At 47.5% G+C, this 13,390-nt stretch overlaps 2 protein-coding genes and 1 long non-coding RNA gene across 5 annotated transcripts in view; 1 reads left to right on the top strand and 2 right to left on the bottom strand.

The window, feature by feature from the left end:
- LOC115652851 (C-type lectin domain family 4 member F-like) overlaps positions 1 to 13,390 on the bottom strand; it is a 218,493-nt gene that overhangs the window by 19,395 nt on the left and 185,708 nt on the right. The gene's annotated exons all lie outside the window — the stretch shown is intronic.
- The window catches only part of LOC115652852 (C-type lectin domain family 4 member F-like), a 35,616-nt gene continuing 25,455 nt past the window's right edge, over positions 3,230 to 13,390 (top strand). The window contains exon 1 of one of the 2 annotated variants that reach the window (XM_030565433.1): positions 3,230 to 3,416. In XM_030565433.1, coding sequence (XP_030421293.1) covers positions 3,245 to 3,416 — 172 coding nt within the window. In that variant the 5' untranslated portion in view covers positions 3,230 to 3,244. The remainder of the gene's footprint in view (positions 3,417 to 13,390) is intronic. The other variant, XM_030565432.1, reaches the window with a different exon arrangement.
- LOC115652855 lies at positions 4,742 to 8,652 on the bottom strand. Of its 2 annotated transcripts, XR_004000756.1 has the most exons (3): positions 8,511 to 8,652; positions 6,021 to 6,337; positions 4,742 to 5,629 (listed from the first exon to the last, which is right to left on the bottom strand). It is a non-coding gene; the product is annotated as an uncharacterized LOC115652855 (long non-coding RNA). The 2 variants fall into 2 exon arrangements; XR_004000755.1 differs by lacking the exon at positions 8,511 to 8,652 and having other exon boundaries at positions 6,021 to 6,705.

The following is a 13,390-nucleotide window of genomic DNA, read 5'->3' as shown; positions in this document are numbered from 1 at the left end:
CTGTGCATCCGAAGAAGTGAGCTGTACCTTTGTAAATGTGATACATGGTGGGAAAGATGCTTGGGGTCTGCTTCTTTAGCTAAGAAACAGTTAAGGGTGGTGGGGTAGTGAGGGGAGGGGAGGGACATGCCTCTTGTTTAAAAATCTAGGGACTATAGGACTGGTTCAGGAAAATGTATTTTAAGACAAAACTGTTGAACAGCATCTGATTGGTCAGTTCCAGAGGCAGAGATAACTATCCTGAGGGTTGTGAGGCTTGGGAGCTGCCTTTCCCCAGGGACAACCACAAGGGTAAGATCTCTCTCTCTCTGACTCAACCACGTGCTGTCTATCATTGCCCTTTGCAAAGGGTCTTTCTTTTCCCTTTTCTTACCCTGTTCTCTCTTTTAACCTACCTTTATACGTTTCTCTTTTATTTAACTCTTTCTAAATGTCCTTTTCTTAACCTACCCTTGTATTTAACATTTTAAATGCTTCTTTATTACCAACCTTTACATTTTTACCATGTGCTTACTAAAGAGTTTCCTTTATATTTTTCTCTTTTATTTAACTCTTTTTAGATGCTCTTTTGTTAACCTACCCTTATATTTAATATCTTTTAAATTTATCTCAAAATTTTTCATTCTTTAATAAAATGCCAAACTAGGCCTTTAAAATCATCTCTCCTTACTAAACCTAACCAAAAATCTTTGTTTTCTTTAATAACTTGCTTCTATTCTTTCAAACTAACCTTTATTTTCTTTGTTCTCTCACTCTATTCTTTCAATCTTTTTCTCTAAATAATCAACCAAATGTATCAAAGCACAAGCATGCAACATTCCCCCATTCAAACATTTTTTAAAAAAGACTGATGGCACCAAACATCGACACCATTGGAAATGGGAATGGAGGACAGGACATTAGCCCTAAAGGGGGCATGGAAACCTGCCAAAAATAGTTAGATTATCTTTTCTTTTAGCTTGTGAATTTTCCCCATACTAAGAGGGAGGTTTATTCCTGGGGTTTTTTGTTTGTTTGTTTGTTCGTTTTTTGTAACTTTGAACTTAAGCCTAGAGGGGAATTTTCTGTGTTTTAAATCTTTTTATTACTCTGTAAAAAATTCCTTCCATCCTGATTTTTGCAGGTATGATTCTTTTGTTTTTTTAAAAATAAAATTCTTCTTTTAAGAACCTAATTGATTTTTAGTGTCCTAAACTCCATAGGGGTTGGTCTGTGCTCAGTTTGTTAACCGATTGGTTGGTATATTATTCTCAAGCCCTGCAGGAGAGGGGCTGAAGGGGCTTGGGGGCATATTTTTTGGGGGGATAGGGCTCCACGTGGTCCCTCCCTGAATATTTGTTTAAATCACTTGGTGGTGGCAGCAATACCATCCAAGGACAAGGAAAGGAATTTGTACCTTGAGGAAGTTTTTAATCTAAGCTGGTGAAATATAAACTTACGGGGTCTTTCATGCGGGTCCCCACATCTGTACTCCAGAGTTAGCACAGGGAAGGAACCTTTCAGGTGTCTGAAGACTGCTGTCATAGCCCCCCCTTAATGTCCTCTTTTCCTAACCAAACGTGCCCATTTCCCTCAGTCTTTGCTCTTATGCCTTGCATTGGATTGGAGACGTGGATGGAGAGCTACAGCAAGATCAAGAAGAATAGAGGCATAGGGCTAAGGAAAGGGATGTGATTTGGAAGAGAAATAAGAGATGAGGAAAAGGAATGGGCCATGTTATCTGCATGTAATTCAAAGGGATTGTGCTGTCCAGCTGTCACCAAACATCTGCAGAATTCAACCCAGGTGTTTGGCCCTATACACTAATCTCTCCCAGAATGTGTATGGCGGGTCTCCACAAAGACTTTTTCTAACTGTTCCAGGGACCTCACTAGATGCACTTTATTAAATATCATAACCCCATTTGTAGTATCACTTGGAGAAATATCTTTGTCTGTCATAATGCATCATCAAGATGCTCCGATAAAGTCTGGGAATATCCATATAAAATTGCCTAATCATGATGTCATGGTGCTGAACTTGATTTGTACTTACCATGAGTTTAACTATGATATTTCCAAGAAAGAGTATATTAAATATAAATTTTGTCCAGTAGAAGATGTTAATATTCAGTTTGCTATATTATGCTTTAATACATTGACAATTAATTTTTCCCTGAACCATTATGGAGAATGGACATTTGAAGCTCCTTTCGAACTTAGGGTTGGAAAAGATGCAAGTAATGACATCACCCTCCAGGTACCAAGTAGGACCATTTGTGGTACAGAGGGATATAACTAGAAGTCTAATGATAAATCTGCAATACTCTATAAAACAATCATGTGAACTCAATTATCTATTGCCACATGGTACGCCCCTTGTGCTCATTATATTTCTCTGCTGCTTTTGGGGTGGACAGCGTGGCTAAAGGGAGAGTTGCTCCAACTTCTTCAGTAATCAAGAGGAAAAAGGAGATTTGGGAGCAATCTTATTAGGCAGAATGGGAGCTAGTTTGTGCATACTTAATGCTGTGGGTCAGCAATATTTGGCTAAGTGTATAGGAGAATTGGGCCATGATGCAGCCCCCTTCTCAGAACCTCTCACTCTGGCATTCCAAAGCCTGGAATCTATAACATTTGACATAGTGACTATTCTTCAACACTGGCTCAAGATGCAGCAGCAAGACCACTTCCAAATATTGGGTGCTCTGAGCATTTTGAAATCAAATCTCTCAGAAGCTGTTCGTGCATCGAGGCTCAGCAGTGGTTAATTGGTGTGGCAAAGTCACATGTACGAGATGGTTTAAATCAACAGCTGCCAATAGAGTTAAAGAAAATAATGTATGAACATGCTAGTGACTTTGAAAAGTTAGATCACTAATGGTGGCAATTGCTCACATTTACTTATTTCCCCCCAAATTACACTCTCATGGCTTTGATTTTAACTTGGAAACCCGCAGTGTCTAACACCAAGCCAGAGGGTGAGATTCTGCCAATTTTACTCAGCATGAGAAATCCTTTAATTTGCAGCTGGTCCCATTCAAATGAGTGAGGCTGCTTATGGAGGAAGGTATTACCCAGTGTGGATTAGCATGGCAGAACCCAGCCCTACTGCATCGGGAGGTTTTTGTAAGCTAGCTTCCATCCTCAGACAAAGTGAGCAATATTTTCAGAGCAGGAAAGGGGGGGTTCCTGTTAAAACCAAGTTCCGCCCCAGCCCTGTGTTAACGTCAAGATAACATGCATTCAGGCTCTCTTTCTACTCCATGTGGCAGGAAATTTTGTCATTTGGGTTTAACCAAAAGATTCTAATTTTAATTGAAAGTCTTTCTCTCCATGCTAAGCAGTCCCCTGCAGCGCTCCTGAGCTCTGGATGGTCTCGTCTGGATGGGAAGAAAGGACTGCCCGTAACTCAAGCTAAAAGCTCATGGAGACAAGGTAGGTCATATTTGTCACGTTAATTGTTAGGCCCTCCACAGGCTCTAACTTGACCTGTTAACAACTCATCTGAAAACTACACACTGCCTTGTCTTCACTAGGATTTTACCTCAAGTTTCTTAACTCAAGTTCTAGGTCTAGTGTTGTTTAACATCTTCAGTAATGACCTGGTATTACCCAGGGTTCTTTCAACGGAAAGCTCTTGGTAACGTTTCCTCTGCGTGAGGTGTTGTCAGGAAATAAATCAGGGGAGACATGACTGTCCAGCTGCTAGATGCCTGACGCAACAGGACATCACAAAGTGTCCCACTACCTCAAACTTCTCACCCTTATTTATAATACAATGACATGTCCCTTAAAGAAAACTTGTTCAGCAAGCAAATTCAATGGTCCAGCAAGAGGCTTCTTTCTAATTATGGATTAACCAGGTGTGGGTTTTTACCAGAGTTTGCAGCGTTGAGACCCTGTCAGACACATTCCTGAGGGCACATCCTGCTCCTCTAAAATTGATGCATCAGCAACTTTAACACAATTCTTGTCAGGAAGGACATGGGGTCAAACTGCCCTTTCTGTGACATCCAAAACCCCCTCCCCTCCTGCCTTGGTTAAGATAAGCCTGATACATGGCCACTTTACGGCCTGCTGACTTGGCTGCTTTTAGTAATAAGCCATAGTGGTTTCAGGCACTTAACTGCTTTGCCAAAATCTCCCCGTACAGTTCCCCTCTTTAAAGATCACCTTTCACACAAGGGGGCCTTTACATGGTCACCACCACACCTTTTCTGGATGCACCTGCATTGAGATCCAATGAAAGCTCAAGGCTCTTAACCGAGACCGAGCAAATTATCCTCTTGTTGGCATCCCATACTTAGCATGCCAGCATAGCAACTGACAAGTGATCGTTTTAACCTCCTTTCCCGGAGGTACGAGTGCTGGTCACAGTAACCACTGACTCATCTGTTGGGGGACTTGCAACTGCTGGATTTTGCGCCAGGTCCAGCATGTTATTTGGCTGGTAACAAAAACCACTACTAACTGGGACCCCAAGATTACCATGATGAGGTGTAGGGCCAAATTCAGGATGTGCCAGTGTGGGACCATCCCAATAACACTTCCCACCAGTAGTGTGACAGGTCTTGGCCAATTTTGGCAAATACCTGTTTAATTTCATTGGCATTATGATGCACGGTAACCATGACTCTGCACCCTTCCTGTTTTGCAGTATCTAGCTGGTTCTGTAAATCAGGGTGTACAAGCAACGTTTGTAAGGCAGTTATATCCATTCCAAGAGGTACAGGTGTTACAACAGAATACAAAGTATAAGACACTGTTAACTGACTATATTGAAATTCGGGAACATGAAAGTCAAAATCACATCCCCTGGTTGCTACAATATGACAGAAACATTTATTCTCATAAAGATTATGATTTACTTTATGACCATAACTTGGTTTGTTTGCCAATACCTCTATGTTAGTAACATCCAGCACTCCAACTTCTAATCCAGTTCCACCCAAAGCAGTTCAGCACATTTCTTGGGAGCCTTTTCTGTAGGCTGCCCACCCCCGCGGCTGCCAGGGAACTCCAATAACCTTCAGTAGTTCACACTGAGATAGTATTAGGGCAGCTCTGCCTTCACTGGGCCTTTACTGTACTGCCCCTTATAGTAATCAGGGAAGGTGTGGCAATGGCTTTTCTTTCCTTACATCCAGTGTCATACAACACCCAGGTGCATTCAGCTGGGCTTGCATGCTGGAAATTGACTAAGAAGTAACAATTGGCAAGTCTTAGTCTTTGAGTAACCAATGTTTTTACAAACCCTTTTTTTCCCTTGGTAATTTCATTTTGTGCCTTAAAATTTTTTTTGTGTCCATCCTTTTATTCCCCGCAACAGATAAGCCTTGTATCTCATGCATATTTTGCCTTTAAATGTGCCTTTACCACCTCAGGATGTTTCCCTGTTAACAGGCTGGCGTTTCTTGACCTCCGCCCTTCTGCAACATTGGTTTCTGGAAATACAGTTAAAATGGTTGTTAAGCCTTTTCTTCCTAATGCAGTATTTTCTTTTTTTTGTAACACAGTACACAACAATGGTAGCAACAAGACAAACAACACAAGACAAAACATAAAACACAAAACACAATCTTTGTCACAACAATAGATCCATGGTATTCTGGGTTGCTCGTCAGCTGGTATCAGCTTTTTCTGATTTTCTGAAAAATAAAAAGAACGTATTTCTACCCCTTTGAGGCTGGCAGATTAATGCTTAAAATATCCCTTCCTTTTACAAATATCCTTGCTGATTGCTGGCAACAAAGAGGAATTACCCCCATATGTTCCTGTGGTTTTGTTCTATAGGCAGGCCGGGTTTCAATGGCTCCTACCTTTTAAGGGGTTAGGGGGAATTATTATCCCACAGGTTTCAGAGTGGTAGCCGTGTTAGTCTGTATCAGCAAAAACAATGGGGAGTCCTTGTGGCACCTTAGAGACTAATACATTTATTTGGGCATAAGCTTTTGTGGGCTAGAGCCCACTTCGTCAGATGCATGAAGGGAAAAATACAGGAGCAGGTATAAATACATGAAAGGATGGAGGCTGCTTTACCAAGTGTGAGGTCAGTCTAAGGAGATAAGAGTTCATTCTTGATCCTCTCTTGTTTGCTATATAGGATGTTGATCAGGTGGTTCTGCAGTTTCTTTGAGAGTGTGGCACAATCTCTCACCATAGTCTGTGTGGTACGTTGATTGTAATGGATTTTTTACCTTCAGTCCTTTGGTATTATGTCCATTTGTTTGTGTTTGGAAAGGAAGATGATGTGTGTCTGTATCTGCAAGAGTTTTTTCATGAAGTTAGTGGATTTCCACTTCATACGGCTGAATTCAGTGCCTTGCATGGTGACAGAGAGTAGTAGCCGTGTTAGTCTGTATCAGCAAAAACAATGAGGAGTCCTTGTTCAGTCATTAGATTCATGAGGTGGGGTACTTCGGTTTGCCTTCTTATACAGCAGACCAAGTTTGCAATGTTTCTCTGCTGTGCTAAGCTTTAAGTGTATTCACAGGTAATAGCTGAGAAGCATCACTACCATATGACCTTAAAGGTTTTTCCAAAAATCATACACACTATACAGTGTTACAGGGGTACTTATTAACATTACATTTATCCCACTGTTTAATATTAAGATGAAGTCTATTAAAAGTATCTTGTTATATCCAGGGTTGATGCTTCCATTTAGGCAACCTAGGCGGTCGCCGAGGACACCAGGATTTGGGGGGACGGCATTTTCCTGCTCTCGGCAGCAATTCGGCGGCGGGGGGTCCTTCCGCACTCCGGGTTTCGGCAGCAATTCTGCAGTGGGTCCTTCACTCGCTCCGGGACCTGCCGCTGAAGTGCCCTGAAGATTGGGAGCGCGGAAGGACCCCCCCCCCGCAGAATTGCCACTGCCGACCGGGAGCGCAGAAGGACCCCTGCCTAGGGCGCCAAAAACCCTGGCACCACTTCTGGTTATACCATGCCTTTTATTTAGACAATTTGTTTTTGAGGCCAATGTGTTCAATGTTCTCTGGAAATCTTTGCACAGGCTTTTTAATGTAATTATATCCTTGGGGTTTTGGTGAATTAAAAGGTATGGATGTCATGCAAATAAGCAGATCCCTTTCGTACCTGTCTTCAGATTTCAGCACTGCATACACACAGAAAAAGGATATTTTTTCCTACTTGGGGTTAACCTGTCCCTCTCATATTTTTAGGTTTAACTTTGTTTTCCACCTTCCTCTGGAGGGTCATAATTTGAGCCTTTTGGTTCCAGGTAGTTTGTTTGCTGGCCAGGCATATTCATTATCTACAGCTCCTTTGTGGTGCCATTTATGGACAGTTCTCTCTTTCCTCTATCAGTTAGGTAATTTGCATTAACACAGACGCTTTCTGGCTTGCTTTTGTATCCAAAGCCATCAGCAGCTCAGAGACTCTGTCTTACAAGGGACAAAATCAACTTCCACCCGAGTTTTGATTTCTTTTCACTTTCAACTCCCGTTTCCAAAACACTCAGAGAACTGAAAAAGAAAACACAACCTATTGTGGCTCCCCTTAGAGCTCTAATAGGATTTTCATTAAGTAGCATGTTTTGTTTGCATTTCTTTTACCCCTTCTACTATATACACTGCACATGTCCTGCGAAAAAATGCGCCTTCCTTTCATAGTTTTACTTCTATAACATATTAGCCATATCAATTTTTACATAAGGTGTAACTGTTTCTTTTGTGCTCACAGAGTTTTCATGTACCTTCATCCAACTACAATCTGATTACTCAGAGCCATCTTAAGGCTCAGTGTTTCTAATGTTGCTTCTTTTTTTTGTGTACACCTCACCCTGCTGTTGCTCCAGAGAGGCACTGTCTTTTTTCCTTATTTCTTTTACTACAGCTTTTATCGGCTATTTTGTTACCAAAAAAAAAGAGGATCCAGTATTTCTTCCCCTTCTCCTGGGTTTGACGACTCTGCTGTAGCCAAGGCTTGAGATATTGAATATTATAAAGCACTGAGGTACCTTAAGGGTAAAGTGCTAAATACCGAAGCCAAATAACACCAGTTACTTGTGCCTGGCAGAAAGTGTCTGGCAGTTTTGCAACTTTGAATGAAAGATTCAGATGGCTTTTTAGTGGTGTTATTTAAAAACAAAAGAAAAACCATTTAAACACTCCCCATATTTACACAATATGTTCACACACATGCACACACACATATCTGTCCTCTTTTGCTTAACATCCCTTACACTGCTCAATGTTTCCACAGCTGCCCATAGATTACATTACTGTATGTTTGGGGGCAGGTCAGTTCCAATAGAAACCCCTTATGTTCTTTTAGCGAATTTGACTAAATTGTTCGGTCAAATGATTCAAAGCAGATTGTCTTATTGCCTGGCTTATTTACAGACCTTCCTTTGGAAAAGGGCCCATTTTCCCTTCAGAATGGCTGCAAAGACACCAAGAATTTGCTTCCTATAACACTTTTCTTTCGTTAACATTTTCACAAGATTCAACTGCTTAATTCCTTCCAGCCTCTGCAGAGTTAACTTCTCACTCTCTTTCCTTAACTCACTTGTTTGTCTCCCAGAATGATGCCTCCATCAACTCAGATCTCACCATTCCCGGTATTGTCCCAGGCAGGGCTGTCCTTAGGCGTAGGCAGAATAGGCAGCTGTGTAGGGCCTCATTCTCCCTGGGGCACCACGCTGCAGGCAGCCCAGGCAGTGGAGAAGCAGGGCTGCTGGGTCCTAGAGAGAGCCCAATGCAGCACAGTCTGAGGGACGGGATTGGCTGCTGGGGTCTCTGGGAAGGGGGGGGGGGGGTAGGGTTGGGAAAGGAGCTCACCTGTGAGTGTGACTCCCCCCCCGGCTGAGGTCAGGTGAGGCTGTGGCTCTGGAACCAGTATCCTTTGTTGTCCCCCATAACATCCATTCTTCTCCCCCCCGCCACCCCACAGAGCACCCCCTCCTTTCTCCCTCCTCCCCAGGAGCACCCCTCTCTCTCTCCTCCCTCCCCTGCGTCAGGGCCGGGTTGGGTGAAGTGCTGGGGGGGGAGGCGAGGCTGGCTGGCTGCTGAGGAATGAAAGTGAAAGTAACTCACTTCCTGGGCAGCGAGCCAGGATTGGAATGTCACACAGGGCTGGGCTGGGGTTAGCCAGATGTGTGAAAAATCAGGACTTGGGGTGGGGTGAGCAGATATCCCTATTTTATAGGGACAGTCCCAATTTTGGGGTCTTTTTCTTATATAGGCTCCTTTTACCCCCTCGCCCCCCGCCCCCACTGCCTGTCCTGATTTTTCACACTTCCTGTCTGGTCACTCTAGGTGGGGGTAATTGGTGCCTATATTAGACAAAGCCCCAAATATCAGGACTCGCCCTATAAAGTCAGGACATCTGGATCTGGCCTCCCTAGCTGAGAAGCGCCTCTCCCCGGGCTGGCAGCTGCCAGCGATCCATCTCATCCTGGGGGAGCTTCACAGGGCAAGATGAGCTGCTGTGGCTCCATGGGTGACCTGTCTGATGAGATCAGATGCTGTGCTAACTTCACCATAGTCCGTAAGGCTGGTGGTGGTGCCCATTGGCGTGTGATTGCACCTGAGAGTTTGCTGCTTCTGTTGCCACTCTGCATCCCAAGAGGTGGATTTTGGGGTCTATTGCAGCTGTTGGACCAGCAGGCTGGGGGGTGAGCCAAGCATGAAAGCAGTACTGTGTTGCCATTTAGATTGTCATTTAACAACTTTGTTTGCCAAAAATTTTTGCTAACAATCCTGAATCCAATTTCAATATTTTTTTCTTAAAAAAAAATCAATATCTTAGCCAAAAACAGAAAATTAAGTTGTTGACAATTATTAGTGACAGGTTTGGTTAAAGGCAGGGAGTGGGCCAGTTTTCATCAGAGAAACAAAAAATGTTGACTGACTTTCCTATAGCCTGTTACTCCTGATAAGAGCCCTCCAACAACTGTAATATGCTCATCTTCTTACCAGTGTATAAAGCAGGGGTCGGCAACCTACGGCACACGTGTCAAAGGTGGCAGGTGAGCTGATTTTTGATGGTATGCAGCGGCAGGCTGAGCGGCTCAGCCCATCACTGCTCTGGGGTTCCGGCTGCTGCCCTATTGCCAGCTGGAATACCAGCCATCGGCCCCACTCAGCACCTGCTGCTGGCCTGGGGACCCCCAAGGAACCCCAGGCTGGCAGTGGGCTGAGCAGGCCAGCTGAGCCACTCAACCTGCTGTCAGCCTGGGGTTCCATTCACTCAGCCGGCAGCGGGCTGAGTGGGCTGGTGGCGGGCTGAGCAGGGCCGGTGGGGGGTTGAGTGGGCTGGTGGCGGGCTGAGCAGGGCCGATGGGGGGTTGAGTGGCTCAGTCTGCTGCCAGTCTGGGGTGCCAGCAGCACTCAGCCTACTGCTACTCCGGGGTTCCGGCTGCCGGCCCCTTGCCAGTCAGGAGCTCAGCCGCCAGCCCCACTCTGCCTCCTGCCAGCCTGGGTGAGCAGAATCCCAGGCTGGTAGCGGGCTGAGGGGGGGTTGGCGGCTGGGATCCTGGCTGGCAGGAGTTGGTGGTCAGAACCCCAGACCAGCAGCGGGCTGAGCAGGGCCTGGGATCCTTGTCTAGGGTTCCAGCCACCAGCCCGCTGCCGGTTTGGGGTTTCATTTATTCAGCTGGCAGTGGCCTGAGCAGGACCGGTGGCCAAGACCTCAGATAATAACAATAGTTTATTTATATAATATAGACATAGAGAGAAACCTTCTTGTGACGAACTGGGAATGTTCTTGACGTTTCCTCTGAATACTGTGTTGGTGCCTCAGTGTCCCCTATGCAGTTCTTAAGTATCTGGCAGAGCAAAGGGCCAGTGCACCTAAATGCCTGACACACTGTCTCCTAGCAACTGATGGCCTGGGCCCCTTCTCTGCAAAGGTGCCAACTGAAGGTGTTGGAGACAAAGGGATCCGGTGACCTCCTGGCCCAGGAAAGGAGCTGAGCAGAGAGGAGGGGCTGGGAGGGGGTTGTTAGTCTGGAGCTGGCTGGGGTCGAGGAGTGAAGTGCAGACGTGGGGGGTCTGATTCACTGCCCCCCAGAATGGACCCGGCCGAGGGGTCTGGTTCGCTGTATCTACAAGCTCTGTTTTAGACCCTGTTCCTGTCATCGAATAAACCTCTGTTTTACTGGCTGGCTAAGAGTCACATCTGACTGCAAAGTGGGGGTGCAGGACCCTGTGGCTTCCCCAGGACCCCACTGAGGCGGGCTCGCTGTGCGAAGCGCATGGAGGGGCAGAGGATGCTGAATGCTCCAAGGAGAGACCCAGGAGGTGAAGCCGTGTGAGCTTCTTGCCCTGAACAAGTCTGCTCCAAGGGACAGGAGCTCCCCAAAGTCCTGACTGGCTTTGTGGGGAGCAGTTCCAGAGCATCTCCTGGTGACTCCGTGACAACTGGTGGCAGTGGTGGGACGTACTGCACCCCGTGAATGGCGCTGCTTGCAATAAGTGACTGGGGAGCAGTAAAACAAAGGAGGGATAATGAGGACCAGGCGTGCTGAAGGCTCAGAGAGTGACGGTTTCAGGGGGCGGTTAACCTCTGGGAGTGTGTGACCAGCGAGAAGGACTGTTGGAGTAACGGGGTCCCCCTGAGGACTGCAGCGAGCAGTCTCAGGGGTGGAGGAGCTTGCCGCTCGACCCTGGGAGAGAGAAGGATTTTTGCAGTAGCAGGGTTCCCCTGGGGATTGCAGGAGCAGTCCCAGGGGCGGAGGAGTCTGCAGCTCGACCCTGGCAAAGAGGTGGTGATCACGAGAAGGGCTGGCACACCAGGGGTTCTTCCTGGAAACCATGGGGGAGCCAAGAGCACACAGGCCTGTGAGTCCAGAGCCACTTGGGAACGGTGAAGTGATGGCCTATCACCATCTCCTTGAGAAGGACATTGTGATCCTGTGCACAAAGAGAGGTTACGCATGGGGAAATTCACCAAGGCACAGTTAATCGTGCAGTTGGAGGAGAAGCACCGCTCTGAGGAGCAGATTCCTGACCCAGATGGGGCTACAAGAGGATCTGGGAGCAGCTGGAGTATCAGCCAGGCATCCCCGGGAGTCTGGTCCCCAATCAGACGAGGGTCTTCACGATTGGGTTCCCCATCAGGAGATTGGAGACGGATGGGATGGGAGCAGAGCCCGAGAGAGCGAGAGGACCGTGAGAGAAAGCAAGAGCCCGAGGAAAAGCTGCATGAGAAGCAGCAGCAGCGTGGACTGGTGATGGTGGAGCAGAGAGACATAGGGGGCTGCCCAGGGGTCAGTGGGGAAACATGCCTGCGAGGGCGAGACCCTGGGACAGAGAGAACTGTGGTGGTGCAGCCCCAGATGCTGAGGGACTGTGGGACCTGGGTGAAGTTCCCTGGGGTGAAGCCCCTCGCCCTGCCTATGGCCCAGATCCCTGTGCAGACCCAGGAGGGGTCGGGCTGGCTGGTCGTTGGGGTTCTCCAGGATATCGGCTGGGAGGCCCTGTTGGGGGGTGACTGTCTGCCCATGGGACAGGATCCAGGCCCCGCTCCTGTAACGGCCGAGGGTTTGAATTCAAATCCAGGGAACCAATTGGCTAGGATGGAAATGGTCAGTGAAAATGCAAATGACCTGGCTGGCAGGGGGGAGGGGCTGCTGGGCTCAGGATACCTGCCTACCTGTAACCAGCCCCCTGGGGCTGAGTGGGAGGGAGAGATGCTCCCCGCCCCTCTGCACACCGGAGAGGGGGCTCACGCTGGCTCTGATGCTGTGACCAGAGCAGAGAGCTCGCTGCCTGCCCCCACTGGGACAGCAAGGGCAGCGCTGAGCACGGGGGGAGCTGAGACCCCAGCTGAGTGGGGGGACACCCGGGCAGGGCAGGTTGGCTGCCAAACAGGTTTGCCTGGTCCAGACGTGCTGCTGGGAAGTGATTACACAGCAGGGAGGGAGCTACCAGGGACAGGGCTCAGGGGGGCTGTGACCCCAGGCCCAGCCAGCGAGAGGGAGCAGGTCCCACTCCCTGCCCCAGCCGCTGAATCCCAGACCGAGCTGCAGAGGGATCCCTCCTTGGAGAAGCTGAGGGAACTTGCTGGCCACAGCGCGGCAAACCCCCTTGGGGAAGGCTGCAGGGACAGAGTCCTGCGGGAGAAGGGATTCCTGTACCGGGAATGGGCTCCCCAAGGGGAAGTAGAACTAGGGGGGATCAGGAGGCAGCTGGTGGTGTCCCAGGAATCCACAGGGTTCTTCCCATTCGAGCTGCTGGATGGGAGGAGAGTGAGGGGACCCCTGGACCTGAAGAGGGAGGATTGGATGGAGAAGGGGGAAGACCCCCGGGGGGATCTCTTCCCTGAGGTGGGAGCCAATCTCCTCATCAGGTGTTCCCCATTCAGAGTCACTGGGAAAGCAACCCAGATCCTGGAGAGAGAGGTCAAGGACCTGCTGGCTTTAGATGGGATCCAGCCGTTTTACA

This window comes from Gopherus evgoodei, chromosome 5 (genome assembly GCF_007399415.2).
Source record: "Gopherus evgoodei ecotype Sinaloan lineage chromosome 5, rGopEvg1_v1.p, whole genome shotgun sequence".
NCBI classification, from domain to species: domain Eukaryota; kingdom Metazoa; phylum Chordata; order Testudines; family Testudinidae; genus Gopherus; species Gopherus evgoodei.
This window is presented reverse-complemented; position numbering and strand designations above follow the sequence as displayed.